Source organism: Pecten maximus, chromosome 8, assembly GCF_902652985.1.
Source record: "Pecten maximus chromosome 8, xPecMax1.1, whole genome shotgun sequence".
Taxonomy (NCBI): Eukaryota; Metazoa; Mollusca; class Bivalvia; order Pectinida; family Pectinidae; genus Pecten; species Pecten maximus.
The window spans coordinates 29,224,823-29,244,273 of NC_047022.1; the positions used below are offsets into that span (position 1 = coordinate 29,224,823).

Below are 19,451 nucleotides of genomic sequence, written 5' to 3' on the forward strand. Positions count from 1 at the left end.
ATTAATGATAATAATTGACTCGTACGAAATCTATTTTAAATTTAAATCCGTTACATGGCATAACCCTGCCGATATACTGTATTCTAGAATATACATGTTAAAAGCAACTTCATGTTAAAGATAATAAAAAGGAAATATATACAAACGTCGAAATGATTAGAGATAAGCTCTCTACAATAAAACGTGGAAAGCTAGGATTCTGCTAACTCGTAATTTGGAACCCAAGTTTCCAAAGGACAATGGTGATCTAAGTTTCTACCATAACATACAAACATGTTATGTGTTCCAAATAGTCAAAAGAAAGTATGGCTTGATGAGTTTTAAAAAAAGGCACGTATGTGTTAAATTTACACTGGTCGTTTACGCTAATATTGTAAGTGTAAACGTTTTGGTTGGGAGCTTTCAAACCATTTCATGGACACAAACGTTTGTAGTTAACCAATGCAACAACATAAAAATAGTACATAAAACAATATTTATTGTTCATAAATTCGTGGTTTTATAGCAATTTCAAAAACATCGAAAATGTAAACACAACGAATGTTTCATATTATATAGTATCTTAATTTAAAAAAACATGTCTATAATGCATTACCTATCTTATTATTAAAATGGCATTTGCCTCAGTTTCAGACACCACACGTATTTGGGAAATGGGCATAAAGCTGGACAATCAGGTAGGTTTAGATAAATATTAGAAGTATCTTTGAACTCCTATCTTATATAGACGAAAAGTTTTAGTCTCTCTTAGGTATTATTACACAATAAAAAAAATGTGGTTCCCATGTAGAAATAGTACTAACGATGGCGCTCTGTATCAAAACAAATCTTTGTACAGTGATGATCATCAATTGTTTGTATACTATGATGTACGAGGATTTGAACTATTAATAGGAAGACTTTTGTCACAGATGTCATCATAGCTACCAGGTCATAATTTAAGTGTATCAAATACACTGATATATACAAAGTATTGACTTCATTGTATTTTATATTTAACTTTGTATTATATCAATTATAAAAGACTTTCAAGACCTTAACAAAATCTGTTAATTGCGTTATGCAATTACTTCGGTACTCCTTATTTTGCATAACCCAGCCATGTCACCTTAAGAATAGCATTACCAGATTGTTTGGTAATAGACAACGTCCCACATGTGTTAATAAAAAAGATAATTACTGATTATGTTTTCATTGAGATAAGAACGTAAGGAACGTATGCTGATTCATGTTTATTTCGAATGCAGCTGTTCACAATCATCCACACCATACACACTATTATTTAGTTAACAACACTACCTTCACACATTCAATACATTTATCATTTTACTATTTATAATAGCATAACACCTGCATTAATTGATACTATTATGATCACTTTTGAAGCTCATTTATTCTACTGATTTACAGATCTTTAAAATCCTTGGACATTTGGAACAGGCCTTTGAAGACGAAGCGGAGGATCTAGAGGCTTACACAAAAGTAAATAATTGTAGTAGGGTCTATAATCAAATGAAACTAACTTATTGTTAACATTTGATATTGTAAAATTACTATATATACCTTTTCAGTATTTGTATACATACAGCGCTGAGGCTGGGGATATTGATATGTATCATACTGTTGACATTCCGTCTGTCCTCGTGCACACTATTATGTAAGCTAGGTTTAAAGGTTGCATACGACCAAAGACATATGGAAATATATGTGACAAGGCCACGTTTCAGTTAATACATAAGCGAGATATTTACATATTTAAAGTTCTGAAAGAGATCATTAAACATGTACAGCGTTAGATTTCTGAGTGCAATACAGCTTGGTTGTTTTAATACATTATTGGAATTTAAGACAAATATGACCCTTTGACGATTGCTTGTCTTTATTCCAAGGATGTCCGGGATGGTTTTTTTGACAAGTGACGCAACGTTCCATAATTGTTTAGCCTTTTATGGCATCATTGACGTCATGATAATGATAACGTGGTATTATTAGCAAACATATGATTTTTTAACCAAGCATATCTGTTCACATGATGATTGGAAGATGGCCAATTGTGATAAAATGCATATAAACTAAACATTTGTTATATCCAAGTAGCGATCAAACATTAATTAAAAACAGAATTAATTTTAAATAGTTGTGTTGTTTGAATTATCAATGAATACTTTTACGATCCATCTGGGGTTTTATTATATTACTATGACTAGACATTAGTGTTGACGCAGAATGTGGACGTGTTTTATATTTGTTGTGTATTTGGTTTTTTTTTTTTTTTTTATATTTGTTGTATATTTGCTGTGTATGTGTTTTATATTTGTTGTATATTTGTTGTATATTTGTTGTATATTTCTTTTTATATTTGTTGATATTTGTTGTATATTTTTTATTTTTGTTTTATATTTGTTTATTTTTTATTTAAACATAATTTATTGCCTTTAAGCAACGGGATTGGCCACAAGTTGTACAACTTATTCAAAGCCCTTTCCCTGTCACAAAACATTGGTATATATACAATACGATTCAAGATGGCATAAATAATATAGCATGTATATATACACTCTCATGCAATTTTGCAAACCATAGCATTTTATATAAAATCTATCAGAATCCTGGATGATTCGCTGAGTGTGTATAAAAACTTGCTCGTTTTCCTGAACAGACATATTTAAATCTCCAAAAAGAAGTAGGTTCTCAGATAGAGGATCGTATACAGACAGATTTCTGAGGAGTGTCGTTCTCTGTTCAGCATAAGTAATACAGTCGAAAAAGAAATGATAGCTGTCTTCAATTGTTTTCGTTTCCCATAGAAATAAAAGGTAGGTACCTGGGTCAGTTCGTTATTATGTTTTTCATTTTTAAAAATGGAAATAGAGACGCTATGTCTAATATTAAGCGACATCTAGTTCCATAGTCTTATTGTAGGAGGAAAAAAGATAGATTGGACGATTCTAGTCTATTATTTGGTAAATTATAATTTTCTGCATTACGGAGATTGTGTTGAGAGTTATTTGCAACAGGATTAGGAAGTAGGGCATTAAGATAGTTGGGAGTATGATTATGTATCTTATAAAAGAGGAGAAGTTTTCGACGAGGTCGTCTCTGAGCTAAAGGTTCCAAACCCGTTTCAATGTAAAGTAATTGTCTACTGGTAAAGGAAGGTAGACCAGTGACAATGCGACCGGCTTTGAGTTGTAATTTTTCTAATCTATCTGCATCTGATAATGTGCAACCATCCCAGAGCTCGCAACAATATTCTAAGATTGGAAGGATGAAGGATCTATAAATTCTATTTAGCGTTTTTCGCGACAGAATGTATTTTAGTTTGCGAAGGGTACCTAGTTGTTTCGATAGATTTACATATGTGTTCTATAAGAGAGCTCCACTTTCCATTTGAGTCGCTTTATACTCCAATATACTTATGACAACTGAAAAATTCAATATTGACACCATTAAAACTTATATAGATTACATGATCCAATTCAGTATTAGAGAAAAGCAAAGCCTCTGTTTTTGAAGGATTAAATTTAAGCAACCAATTATCAGCCCAAGATTAAATTTTTAACAGATCATTATTAATGTTTTGTTCAATCAGTTGTGGGGATTTATCAGAGTACAAAAGAGATGTATCATCCACAAAAAGTTTTGACAGACTGTCTAAATTATCGGTATTATCATTGATATAAATAATATATAAAAGTGAACCAAGGACCGAGCCTGGAGGTACACCAGCACTAGTATATTTTACCGAAGATTTACTATTTCCAAAAAAAAAAAAATTGTTGTTTTCTATCTGACACATTATTAATCAACCAGGATAACAATTTGCCTGATATACCATAACTCTTTAGTTTCACTTCCAGAACCCTATGCCACACTCTGTCGAATGCCTTAGAAGTGTCACAAAAGCCTAGACAGTAGGTTGGTAGGTTGTTGTTGTTTTTTCTAAATTTTCACATATATTGTTGAATATTTCTATAAGCTAATGAACAGTAGAATGACCTGGTTGGAAACCCGACTGGTACTGATATATAAGAGAATTATCTAACAAATAGTTGTATTTAGCAAAAACTCTTTCATAACTTTACCAATTGTACAAAGTAGTGCAATTGCTCTATAGTTTGAGGGATCTTTCTTATCTATTTCTTTAAAGATTGGCATAACTAGTGCATTTTTCCATTGAGTGGGGAAAGATCCAGTTTCCAAGGAGGCTCGAAAGATTGAGGGCAAAGGATAGGCAACCGTAGTAGCCCGTATTTTAAGCATAATGTGACTTATGGTATCGTTACCTACAGCTTTACAACTTTTTAATGTCTTAAGAATGTCAGTAATATCATTATTTTGAAAGGTATGTTTGTGATTCTGGAGTCTCGGTTCTACAATAGGTACATTTTGTACGTCTGTGTTACTATCGTCTATAGTTGATATGGAAACAAAATAATCGTTTAATATATTTATATTTCCAGTCGTGCTCCTCAATGGTGGAATGGAGTTTGATGTATCAGATGATTAAATTAATCTGCGAACAAGTTTTCAGAAATTGCGCGGATTAGCATTACTATGAGCATCTAAGATTCTATTTATGTCCGCATAAAATGTTTCTTTAAGTTGTTGAATATTTTTAAATCTATTACGTTATTTTTTTAATTGTTAAGTTTATGAGGGGTACGATTGGATTTAAATTTTTGCAGAAGCCTGTCTCTTATCCTAATCTTGCGTCTCAGTTCCGAGTCAAACCATGGTTTGTCGTTGGGTCTAATTGTTACTAGCTTAGAAGGGATACATTCTCTGGCTATTTCTAAATATTTATTAGTAAAAATGTTACACATATCATCCGGGGTTGGGGTCGTAGAAAACAGTTCATCCCAATTGGTTTCATCAACCTTACTATTAAAAAGTGGATAATTAGCGTCATTATAACATAAAATCGTCCGTTTGTAATTCCTAGTAATATTTGTCCCTATAGTCAATTCAACACTAGTTGCTTGGTGGTCGGAAATATCACGGTCTATATCAATAGTGTCAGCTAAAGTTTTGATAGAAGTGTCCGAGAGAAATATAGGACCAAGAAGTGTATTGCACGTGCGGCCGATTCTTGTTGGTCTGTCTATTACATTACTGAAGGGGAAGTAGTTCATTATGTCCATAAGTGGATGATTATTATCTACAGAAAGAAGGTTGACATTTATATCGCCAACTATTACAACATGTGAAGTTTCATCAATGGCTGTTTCTACGGAGAAACGAAACAAAATCCAGAATGTTTGTGTACAATTAGGGGGCCTATATATAGTACATAACAGATATTTTTTGTTTGGAAACTGGATCTCTGTCCATACAACTTCGACTATATGGAATTCTAAGTCAGGACGACGACGTGTGCATAGGAGACTGGAAGTGAAAACACAAATCCTCCACCCGGGGAGCCAGGTCTTTACGATATAGGTTGTAGCCCTCTAGGAGGATATCGTCGTCTGCTATCGTTAAATCAATGTGAGTCTCTGTGATACAGACAATATCAAAATCAGATGCTATATTTTCTAAATATGACAACTTGTTCCTCACGCTACAAATATTTAAATAAAAAATAGAAATATCTTTAAAATGGTCCTCAGGGCCTGGATTTGGGTGAACGTCATTACAGCATAAAAGAAGTAATTGTATCACTAGGACAAAAGCTCGAGTTATCGATAAGACCAGATAAAATCAGTTGAACGACGTAACCTAGGTTGAATACAATATACATTGTACACGCCATGAACCTGTTTAATAATTTTATGAGGTTAAAATAAAAAATGAACTGTTTCCGTGAAAGGGCACCGTGCGTGCATAGGTAAAAACATCCGATCGCCGCTCTGTAAGACACTAAATCGTTACCCATTTTCATCGAATACAAACATTATGATCGAGCGACGACCAGGTCTGTAAAAACACATGTAAACACTAGCACGGGCACACACTCAGCAATCCGGGCACTAAAGAGGTCATAGGGGTCAGGAGAGAACAACAGTGGAACATTCCAAATATAGGTATGAGAAGTTAGAAGGAAGACTAGAAGTAGAGAGGTAGAACTTAGCATTGAGAAAGAGATGATAGGGACAATAAAGATCATTAGAGAGTAGATATGATAAGAATGTTTTGAAATGTTGAATTTTGAACGGGTTTGTAGATAATAAGACTAATAGGGCTATTTGTTTGGTTTAGTTTGTTTTGTTTAACGTCCTATTAACAGCGAGGGTCATTTAAGGACGTGCCAGGTTTTGGAGGTGGAGGAAAGCCGGAGTACCCGGAGAAAAAACACCGGCCTACGGTCAGTACCTGGCAACTGCCCCACGTAGGTTTCGAACTCGCAACCCAGAGGTGGAGGGCTAGTGATAAAGTGTCGGCACACCTTAACCATAGTGCTAAGAAGGGATATTATCAAGTTGAATAACACCATAATCATATCAATATTACTAAGTTTTCTTACATGTCATCAATTCTATATTTAAACTCTCACAAACACACCAGTATTCGTACTTCACATGTAGATGTAGACAATTCTAATATTCAGTATATAATGTCATGTAATATAATATACTATTTACACAAGGAACTTAAACAAAACATAATTATATCGTTTTCGTTTATATTTACTTTGAGGAGTTATGGAAACGGAGAAATTTCTCCGCGTATATTGCAGTGACTCCTCGAATTGGCCCTCTAGGTTACCCACCACATTTTCTAAATAATCAATCCTATTTTCAAGTGCCTTGTATATATTCTGGAGTTCATCAATACTATCATTTTGCTGATCAACAGTCTGATTGAGGGGGGCAATAATTTCACTAATGAATCCTTTAAATGATTCCTGCAACAGCGATAGCAGTGCATTGGCTAAAGCGGGAGCTAGAGCAGGGGCCACTGAATCTATAAAGTCTTGCTTTACCAATGTGGTCTTAACTAGGGTACTCAAGTCAACTTGCTTTCCCTTACCCTGATTGATACGGAACTGGGGACTGGTCGTCCAATATTTGACGTCTAGAACTAGGACGCTCTGTGTTTGGACTAGGGCTGTTATTTTCATGTTGGTTTCGTTTTCTGGATGGAGTGTCTTCAATGGATTTGGAAAACGTGGACATTGGTGTGAAAAGCAGTGGTCAAGTCGTCAACAAAAATGGCGGACACGTAAACAAATAAGCAATGGAACAAAGGAATTCAGTCTTAAGTATTGTTATGAATGTTTTTTTCCTTCGCAGACTAACCTTTAACAGCACGGTTTTTACAATAGACGAGTTGTAATCATCATTTGGTGTATCTGCCGATAATTATTGCCCACATAACTACATGAATTCACACAAATTCAAACCCGCGGCTATGAGCCGATCACATTCCAACTTGTCTCATTGGCGCCATCTTGAATGTAATATATTTGTTGTATATTTGTTTTATATTTGTTTTATATTTGTTTATATTTATTTTATATTTGTTTTATGTTTGTTTTATATTTGTTTTATGTTTGTTATATATATATTGTATATTTGTTTATATTTATTTTATATTTGTTTTATATTTATTTTATATTTGTTTTATATTTATTTTATATTTTTTTATATTTGTTTTATGTTTGCTGTATATTTTTTTATATTTGTTTTAATTCTTAAATTTGTTTTATGTTTATAAAGCCTCTCTCTTTGCAGTTGCATCAAATCACAACTAAAACAGACTGATCTTCTGCACACATTCCTAATTCAATTACCCGTATGCCCAGGAATGACAGCTTACGTGTCTAAGGATGTCACAAAGAGGACAATCAATAATCGTGGACATTGACAGAACTCCACGACACAAAAGAAATATATATATATATATCCAAGAGCTGTACAAACCATTTCTACCAAAACATGGAACAAAGGGATATGTTTACGTGGATATTGTGCATAAAAGTAAAATAGACGCAATAATAAGTATCACTGAAAAATCGTTAGTACATATGATATAAATGTACTGTACTGAGTAAACAATGTTTACGTTGTGTAATCAAATATCAATAAAAAAAGGCTTTTGTTACTTTTGTGTCGCTGGTTTACAATAACACAGCGCTTACATACAATATCAAACACACGAAAAAGTTCCTATTGTCATTTGATGTGACAACTTATCAAACGGGTCTACAATTAAGTAACCAAGCTTTATATACAACATTTAAGAACAAATGACAATACATTTGTCAAACAAGGACATACGTTATATACAGTTATTGAATTAATCAGAAGTACATAACTAGCTGAGCTAATTCTGTAATATTTGAATGGTTGGTAAGACGCAATTGGTGTATCGATTGACAGTCATGGCTGAAGTACCTCTGTACTAAGTGTTTATGGAAGGACAGGGTACACATGTAAAGGAGGAGTGTTAAATTGCTTTATTTGTGTATATAAGTACATTGAGATTAGGTGCTTATGATATGGCATGTACTTAATGTAGGGTCAAAGACCGTTTCCAGTTATGAGGGGGTTAAGTGGAGGCAATTTCCTGTTTGGTACAATTTTGACGAAACATGCTTTTGTAATATTTCTTCATAATTATGATGCTTTGATATGTTGACAATAAGACCACTTCATTTAACATTTAAAAGTCGAACTCTTGTTTTGGTCGAGTTCAGAACTGTTTTTAGGGCAATTTAAATGATTGAAATATTTTGCAATAAAAATGTTTGGAATGGAATTATGATTGTGGAATTATTTTAATCTTGTATAGTACTAAAATGAGATTTTTTCTTGCATGATTTGATGACATGCCACCCCTGACCCATACCATCAGTATTATTTTTTTTATTGGTGGTAATACAGATGGTGATGTGCATTTTGCTCACAATCTAGTTAGATTTTGTTTGCAATACTTGACAAATACACTCCATAATATCTTAAATATCACTACATATACTTGTGATTCATTTGTTGATTATATTTCTTCATTCAAATTTATTATTATTTCAAATTAAGCATTTTGTTTTAATTCCTCCTTATTTTTTCATATTTTCTAAATATGCTAATGCACATGTAGTGCGCTTGTTGTAAAGGAATGTCTAAATTTAGACTTAGTTGCCTCATCAAAACAGGCATTTTTTCAGACTTCAAAGCAGATATTAATGAAAGTTTAAGTTTAGGTGATTCCGTCTGCAAGAAATGTAGGGGAAAATACTACAAATATGTATCTAATGAACATCTTCATAGTGCTGTCCATGATAATGTTTTATCATCAGAAAAGGATATAAAAATAAAACTTCTTCGTTTTTCATTCCATAAGGCTGCTGCCGCTCTCATGTGGTTTTGGCGTTTTTGGTCCATTGAGCACCGAATTCTTAACACTTTAACTCCCAACTACGCCAAACAACGCCAATAACACGTTGGTGTTAGGAAAATGGTCGGTTCATGTATATCCCTTATAAGTTTAGCTATCGAGATACCGAACATACCCAGTAAATGGGGAAAAATATCCAACAATATTTGTAATTTGTAAAATTCATTAGACCAAATTTTCTTATGTATATTGTGAATTGAAAAACATCCAAACTTTTATTTCGAGTATCTTGAATTGTTGACGTCACGTTTTAACCGGCGCGAACTAAACGTAGGCAATACAAATCGACAAATATCTATTATTTTTAATCAAAAATAGTAATATATCATATATTCAATTGAAGCCAAGAAAAAAACTGATCAAAATAGACAATTACATCATTCATAACGTACCAAAAAACATGATCCAAAATTTCCAAAAAGCCGCATTATTTGAATGAAACACCGCAGACAGATTCTTTATTTCCTCTTTACAGAGATTTTGAACAATACATAAATGCAATACCTTAGTTACGAAATGCAATACATAAATTATTTGAATCAAATCATCAAATCATTAGAATGTTTTAGTTTCTAAATCCGATTACACTGATTACGTTTTTTTTTTTTTTATATAGTTTTGAGTTCATATCAGAGAGCAGCACATCAATCCCGTCTGAGACTACCAGCATTAGGTGTTTCCATTCCTCATCATCCAACCGAACTTGCGTACGACATCTACGACATCCCAGTAAAAAGTCAGTTTGAACATTGTCTTCATAAAATGAAAATTTTACATAGTCTTTTACGTTTATTACATTAACAACCTGCTCTAAGAAAGCATCGCGTGTCATATAGAGTACTGGGCATTCAGTAAGTAAATGCGCAACGATATCGATGCTATTTTTCGCACACAATCTACATATCACTTCTTCGGTTACATTAGTCACTGATAAGAGCATAATGTCTACTAATTTCCAGCAATGTTTCGGACACTTTGAACATAAACTCAGAATGGGGTTAGGACCCATCGATACGTGTATTGCACTATACCGTTTTAGTTCCACTTTTGACGCAAGATCATGTCTCTATTTATCATAATACCAATATGCTATAACATTTTTGATAAACATTTTCCATGTAGTCTTCGGATATGAAATAAAGTCAGTAACCTGTTCTTTAAAAAGCATATCGATTTGGAATTTCGCCATTGATTTAAAAACATCTTGGATAAAACTCATCTTCCGTTTAAGTGTGTTGCCATAAATGAAGCTACATAATCTGACGACAAATAACAGGTACCACACAAATGAAACATTGCCATCTGCAAGCTTATTCCAAAAGTTCAGTTTTCTCTCTTCTACCATACTCCACAGATCCATCAGACCGATACATTGCGAGGTAACCGCAGTAGATGATCGTTGCGGTAGACCAACGCAGCGCCTACAAGCGTGTCTTAATGTTACATTTACCTGGCGTCTTGCAAGTTCACAGGAACCAGCGCGAATACGCTCGACATAAGAAGTTGTAACTTTCTGCCGATTTAATTTCAGTCAGTAACCATGACAAAAACCGCAAATAAGTGGATAATATTACTTTTAGTTATGTCTATCAACCTTTTTCAAGAGTGTGATATACCATTAAGTTTATAAGTAGCACTTAATTCACACTCATAGGCTTAAAATGTATAAATGTATGTAAAAGGTTACTTTTTTCCTAGTATTATAAATTTTGGTTGCCATGGTAACGTCAATAATGCAAAAACACCATTTTTGCTATTAAATTCGAAAAGGTTACTTTCTCAAGTTTCTAAATATATATATATGGGTTGTTTACCAAAAATCATGATGAACCAAAATGTCGGATTTTGAAAAATCCTGGGAGCTTATGGGTTGAATCAATGCGGCAGACGCTTTAAGAACCCGTCAACATTCAGGAAAGCTGTTGTCGCTCCTATGTTTTTGACGTCGTAGGTCAAGGATAACTTCACCTTATTGTAAAGTGTAACCCCAATCATGTCTCTTAAATATTGTATGAGTGAGGCGTAACTCAAATCATGCCTTTAAAACATTGTGTCCATGAGGAGCAACCCGGCTTCTACCATATCTTGTGAGAGAAGCATAGCCCCATTCATACCTCTAAATATTAGGTAAATGAGGCGCAATCCCAAGTCTATTTTGTTATGAATTATTTTCCGTAAATATCAATTCAACTGGGAGATGTAGTCATCATAGATAGGAGAAGCAGGAATGCTAATCTGCTGAAAAGGATAACAGTCATTATTACAAAATAATGTTTTTCTAGCTATGATAGTTTCACGTGAGTAATTCCCTTTGGTATTGTCCAACAGTATCCAATAACTTGCATGAAAAAGAAACATTACCAGTAATAACTTTGATTGTTAGAAAAATTAACAATCTATAAATGAGTGTACTGAATGCAATTTAATGTTTTAGTTTTAACATATTTTATTGTCAATTAAGTGAACAAAAGGATAAAGCACAAGTTACATTTTATAATGTATGTCAACTTATTGACGCCCTCTCCTTAATACAATATAATATCTATTGGCCTAGACAATATTAATGAAATATAACACATTATATACATGTATATATAGTACGAATGTATATCTTAAAATCTTTTGCAGGACTTTATAAAATAATGCACATGTCTGAAAATATTTAGATTTACATTATCGGCATACAGATTGTTACCATACAATAAAGTATTCAATGTTATATAAATATGTAAGTTTCTTAAATTGTCAAATAAAATGTCTCTGCAATTTACATACTTTTCGCATTCAAAGAAATAATGATAGGCACTCTCGCAACGATTTCCACAACTACAATCTGGACTATTTATGAGATTTACACGGAACAAATCATAATTCAATGCACTGCATCTATGTCGTAATTTAGTATGGATAATATTTGTCTTTCTGTCACCAAAATTATAAAATGTTGGGTATTTATCTTCATCAGACCTGGATATACTTTTTTTAAAAGTTGCCAAGGAAGGAGATGATCTAGTAGATTCATCCAGGTCATTCCACATGTGTAGAGATGAAGGTATAAAGGAGGAGGTAGTAAGGGAGAGTCTGTAGTGGGGAATTCTGTAATTATTGTTAGTTCGTAAGATGTAGTTGTTAGTATCGCCGACATTTGGAGGAAGAAGAGAATTAAGATAATGTGGAGTTAAGTTCCTATCCATTTTGTAGAATAGACTTAATTTTCTTCGTTTTCGTCTCTCAGAGAGTGTCGCAAGGCTCGTTTCCGAGTATAAAGCTGAAACATTTACATATGATGGTAAACCAGTGATAATTCGTGCTACCTCACGTTGGACTAATTCTAATTTTATAGAGTCTGATATTGAACACCCGTCCCAAAGTTCACATGCGTATTCTAAAATAGGTAAAATAAAAGTTTTGTAAATTCTAAGTAGAGCATCTCGTTTTAATATGAATTTCAATTTCCTTAACATATTGATCTTTTTCATAGCGGACTTATATATAGAATTAACATGATCTCCCCATTTAGCAGATGAACTGATTAATACACCAAGATGCCGATGAGTCTCGGTAAAATTTACAAAAATTCCATCAAAAACAATATCAAGGTCTGCTTCAATTTCGTTTGAATTAGATATGAAAATCATTTCGGTTTTATTAGGGTTAAACGTAACTAACCATGTTTTAGCCCAGGTGTTCAATACTTCAAGATCTCTGTTAAGTATTTGCTCTATCTCTTGACAGGAGTGGGAGGAAACTAAAAGAAAAGGATCATCTGCAAAGAGTCTAGAAACTGATTCAAGAAAATCGGCTATATCATTTATGTATATCAGAAATAGAAGAGGTCCTAGAATCGAGCCTTGAGGCACCCCTGCTTTTAGAGATGAAAATGAATTGTTTATAAAGACTTTCTGCTTACGATTTGAAAGATAATTTTCAAGCCATTTTATAAGTTCACCAGTAAAACCATATGATTTTAACTTAGTAATAAGTCCCCGATGCCATACACGATCAAAAGCTTTGGAAATGTCGCAAAATATCATGCACGTGTGCTTTTTTTCTTCGAGGGCCAAACAGATTTTGTGGTATAGTTCAATTAACTGAAAAACAGTGGAATGACCTGGCATGAAACCTGACTGATACTGATAAAACAATGAATTCTCTAACATAAAATTATGCATATGTTTGTACACAACTCTCTCGAACACTTTTCCTACTGTTGATAAAAGAGAAATTTGTCTATAATTAGTTACAGAATACCTATCATTTTTCTTAAATAGAGGCATAACATTTGCAGTTTTCCATACATCTGGATAAACACATGTTGATAAGGATAAGTTAAATAACAATGTTAATGGTATACAAACAGACTCAACAGTATATTTCAACATATGATGGCTGATTCCATCATGGCCAGATGCCTTGCTGAGTTTCAGTATTTTTAAAACATCTTTAACTTCACTTTGTGTGACTATTATATTACTTAATGTATTATTAGTTCTAGAGGGAAAAAATGGTAATACATGTTCACTGTCATCAAGACTGGTAATGCCACAAAAGTATTTATTTAATAGATTCGCTTTTTCGGAGTCTGTAGTGGCTAGAGAATTAGAATCAGTATCTATAAGGGTTGGAATCTGTTCAGTTGACATATTGGATTTCATAAGACGTTTAACAAGTCGCCAGTAAGATTTAGGATCCGAACTATAATACTCGTCAATAAGACCATGAACATTTTCATAAAAAATTAAGCATGCATTTTTTTTCATGTTATTAACTTTATTTCTCTGGTCTTTATATTTTCTAATATCCGGATCGCGTTTTGTCGTTTTGGCCTTTTTATATAACCTATCACGGAATCTGATATTTTTCCTTATTTCCGAATTCATCCACGGCTTATCATTAGGTCTAATAGAAACTTCTTTAGAGGGGATACATTGATTAGCAAATTGTAAAAATAAATCGGTAAAACGATCACAAGCTAAATCTACAGAATCGCAATTTGAAATCATATTTTCCCAATTATACTCAGATAACAGATTATTAAAACGATAAAAGTCAGCTCTTCTATAAATCCAAACTTTACGTATATAACTCGGAGAAATAATTCCGGGTACTTTGATGCTAGTCATACAGCCATCATGGTCACTAATATTCCTATCGATAGCAACAGTTGAAGAAATAGAACTGGAAAGATAATCAGATAAAAGTATAGGGTCAAGTAGAGTATTTCTTGTCTGCCCAAACCGTGTTGGTTCATTTATAACATTTACGAGACTGAAGGAATTAATGATGTCACAGAAAATGTGAGTGGGTTGAACAGTTAATAAGTCTACATTTAGGTCACCAGTTACAATTACGTTTGAACACAGATCAAAAGCAGTACTTAAAGAAGCGCGAAGATGTTCCCAAAATATCGCAGTGGAATGTTCTGGTCTGTAGGCGGTACATACAATAATTGAGTAATTTTCTAAATTAATCTGAACCCAAACTGTTTCATCCTCTGGATTTTCTCGATGATGTAACCTAGTAACATTTAATAATTTTTTAACGTACACAAGAATCCCCCCACCCGCGTAGTTTCTATCACGTCTAAAAGGGGCATGAAAACCTTTGATTGTCAAATCGTCAGACGATATTCTGTCATCAAGATGAGTTTCGGTTAAACATATTACGTCATATTCACTGATTATATCTTCGACATATTCTAATTTATTTCGAACGCTTCTAATATTCAAGTGAAAAAGTGAAAGCTCGTCAAGGCTCGGACCAGGATTCGGCTTAACATCCATACATTGTAGAATCAATAATACAAGTACTAGCGAAAAATCCAAATTATGGAAACAAGAAAAAATATTGGTAACTATACAATGTAAATAGTGAATAATATAATGATTCATTTTTAAAATTTCACTGATTTTTAGAAGAAAAATAAAGTTCGACTTAATCAAACAATAACTGTAAGCCTTAGAATAGAAAACACCAATCGCCATTCTATGGCTCATATAATCGTTACCCATTATCAAAACAGAAACGCGAGTAGTTTGTTAGGCGATTGGGTTTACATTCAGACAAACTTGCAGTCCAGCAAAAGGTTAGATATATGAATTCTAAAAGTAAGGACATCTTAAGTAAGCAAAAAAGGAAGTCATAATATGTACATATAAATTTGAAAGATGACATGTAAAAAAAGACCATGAGTCGTATAATCACAGTCACGTAAAGCAACATGGTTCTGTCGAGTAACAAAAAACGAGAGGAGACATTTATCAAAATAAGGACTTATTCATATATGAAGAATTTATAAACAAATGGCTGGGAAAAACACACCGTGAAATTTAATGTATTAGTTCACTTTCGATTGTGTGGTGTTTAAAAGTCATATTTAAATATTTACCAATGCTTCACAAATCAAGTTCAAGTGTTAGTCGCATTCATTTCATTCTTAAAAAAATAACCAATATCTTTATAATAGTATAGCGTTTTAATTTCGATCAATACATAGAGGATATTGAATGGTTTTCCGTTTAGTATAACATATATTTCACTCGTATGACAGAATATTTCGATATTTTTCACTCGTGCTTCGCACTCGTGAAAATATCGACATTCTGTCATACTCGTGAAATATATGTTATATATAACGGGAAACCATTCAATTTTCTTTTTATTGAATTTCATGAACTTATATTTGCATTCTGTGTTGCATTTGTCTATATGTCGTTAGTAAACCAAATTGTATTCATGAGACTGTATACTACAATTTACAGTGATTCGGTCAGTGTAGGAATACAGCTCCAAGTGTTGTAGGTTAAACAATGGGCGCCAGTTACTTTCGGCCTAGAGAGCATTGGAATGCTAGCATTTATTTACAGAAGCCACAACGAAAAATAAAGCAACATCACAAGTTATGAGAGTATCATTTTATAATTAGAAAAATGTAGTCAACACGAAATTACTATAAGTGCCACTCTTGATCCATACGAAATATGATCAAATTGTGAATGTCGTCACACTCACAGGGGCTCGTTCCGAATTTTCAGAAATGCAAGATACGACAACAATAAAAGTAATGTATTTATAAAAACAATCTTGTATAAATAACGGGAGTATCGATATGGTTTCCGGTGAATATGTGTAGGCCTACTGGATTTTAGTTTTATGATTATTCACTGATGTCAAAGTCCTACCTTACAAAATCGAGCCCCTGTGAAGTCGAAAATCGTCTGCTAAGTTAGCCTAGCGACACTGAGTTGACCGGTTAGACTGGAATCTGTTTCGAACGAAATATCCTTGGAATCGTTTCCCCTACTGTCAAGACGACTTTCATTTAGAATCTAAACGCTGGTATTCTTGTTAAATTAACGTAAATCCAGTCGATAGAAACTTACATGTAAGTGTTTCCGAGGAATCGAGTCTGTCCTGGGCAATGCCCGTTCGAACCGCATCACTTCTAAATGTTAACTTTATATCATTGCGCAGAAAAAACGGTTTCGATTTTGAACAATCAGAAAATTATGCAATTGTGAACAATTTGGCGATACCTACAAGCGTATATGAAATAAAAAATAAAGCCAAATTTGTACAAAAACGTTCGTATGTGCTTGCTATTAAAAACGTCATCAGGGACTATATTATTCCTTCTGGAAATTTCGGCTGTTCCGGTATTTGAACTTGATGACGTCAGTGATAGGGTAAGCGGCAAATTTAAACGCGTCATAACCTACACTAAATAAAAAATCTTTATGAATGTAAATATAAGCATTGAACTGTTACCAAATGGTAGTATACATTCGATATGAATACAATTTGGGTGACAGATAAATATTTCATGTCGCCCTACGGGCGACATTCTATTTATCTGTCACCCAAATTGTATTCATATCGACTGTATACTACCATTTGGTAACAGTTCAATGCTTAAAAAAACAAAATTAAAAACATCGAAAAATAATAGCGCAAAAGTGCGGGAATCAGTAATGACGTCATCTCTTTGTGACGTTACTCCACGTCAACTTGACCGCGCCATTTTGAAAGGATTGGTCAACGCAATTTAAGCGTTTTCTGCTGTTATAGGAGAATCTGTGCATGAATAGCTAACGTCAAGTGAGTATTTGGATTGGAAAAATCGGCAAGTTTCAACGAGAGGAACAGAAAAATCGGCAAGTTTCAACGAGGTGAATACAAAGGTCCGCTCTGATTGGTCAAAAACGGAAACTAATATTTTCACTTCAAAACTTATATTTTCACTGCAAAATCTTATATTTTCGCTGCAAAATTTTATATTTTCACTGCTCATCGCTGCAGTGAAAGTGAAAGTTTTATTAGTTTGATAACGGTCTGTATTTCACTGGCAATTAAAATGCAATAAACAGTTTTATTGACATGGAAAAAAATATCAGCATCGGCCTATGTCCTCGGTCGATATTTTTTAAGATTAATAAAACCATGTATCGACTGAATCAAAAGGCTATAAATTGTTTATTATGGTACATATTTGCAGTTTTATTTGCGTTTTGTAAATTACGTTCTGTCCTGTGGATAAATGGGTGTGTTGGTGATAGTTTTTAACACTAGATGATTGTAGTTTACGAGTCCTGCTATTATCGATCGAAAGTGAACTCACCAGGTATTCAATATGATGGTGATGAATATATTCATATTCTATTACAAAAGCCGTAGCGAAGGCCATTCATTTCGAGTGGGTGATAATACTTTTCATGTCATTATTAATTCCGCATCGCATTTCACACATGTTCAGTTTCAATACAGATAATAAAAAATGCTTTATGATCAAATAACAACAAGCACCGATTCTTCTGGGACATTATTGATGGAGTATCATAGCAAAGGCATGTATTTGAAACTCAAGCGGATGTATATTTATTCCCTGTCGTTGAATTCGTGACCAGTCTCTGTCTCTGAGTGGCCTTTATGAGACCCAATACAGACATATGTATATAAGAAACATGATTTTATGTATAATTATAACGATACACCAAACTTATACCTTTGAATAAGGATCAATATCTGAAATATTTTCGGAAATAAAAATCAGATAAAAAAACAAGTATAGTAAATACCTCGGAGCTAAAAATATGAAGAAAAGAAAGCTTGACCACAACATATGTCGTTTAACTACAGTAAGGTTTGTGAAATGATTGCTCGTTTATAAGCAATGAATAAATCAAATATGAAATGAAGAAAGTTACTAGTCGGAACAAACACTTTTGTGATATAGACACGGACAGAACAAGTTATAACTACGAGTCGGTACAAACACTTTTGTGATGTAGACACGGACAGAACAAGTTATAACTACGAGTCGGTACAAACACTTGTGATATAGACACGAACAGAACAAGTTATAACTACGAGTCGGTACAACCACTTGTGATATAGACACGGACAGAACAAGTTATAACTACGAGTCGGTACAACCACTTGTGATATAGACACGGACAGAACAAGTTATAACTACGAGTCGGTACAACCACTTTTGTGATATAGACACGGACAGAACAAGTTATAACTACGAGTCGGTACAAACACTTTTGTGATATAGACACGGACAGAACAAGTTATAACTACGAGTCGGAACAACCACTTTTGTGATATAGACACGAACAGAACAAGTTATAACTACGAGTCGGTACAACCACTTTTGTGATATAGACACGGACAGAACAAATTATAACTACGAGTCGGTACAACCTCTCATGGATGTAACGTTTGTCTTAGCAACCTTTATAGCCTTACCAACGTTAGACATACAACACAACTGATCAGCTTCAGGTCCATAATCTTGTATTCTGAGGTTCCATGTGCTCTACACAATACATGGTGACGTCACAACAACATGTGCACCAATACACAATGCGGTGCGTTCGATTGAATATACATTAATGAGATATCGTTACATCCCCCTTTTTTGAGATTAGTTGAAATTGTAAAAATTACCATTAAAGTTCACAAATGATGTTGAATATTGGAGATGCACGATTGGAACTTAATATGGAATATGACTGTCCGTGTGTTTAAATTGTCCACTTATAATTGGAAACTTATATGATTATCAACAGAATTAAAAGTTCAAAACACATATGTACGCGTTTGTGTCA

The 19,451-nt window shown here is 33.5% G+C and overlaps 1 protein-coding gene across 1 annotated transcript in view; it reads left to right on the forward strand.

Moving 5' to 3' along the window:
• The window catches only part of LOC117333548 (polycystic kidney disease protein 1-like 2), a 28,839-nt gene extending 20,144 nt beyond the window's left edge, over positions 1 to 8,695 (forward strand). Inside the window, exons 17-19 of the mRNA XM_033892883.1 lie at positions 628 to 677; positions 1,411 to 1,482; positions 7,677 to 8,695. Coding sequence (XP_033748774.1) covers positions 628 to 677; positions 1,411 to 1,482; positions 7,677 to 7,706 — 152 coding nt within the window. The 3' untranslated portion in view covers positions 7,707 to 8,695. The remainder of the gene's footprint in view (positions 1 to 627; positions 678 to 1,410; positions 1,483 to 7,676) is intronic.
• Positions 8,696 to 19,451: the final 10,756 nt, after the last annotated feature.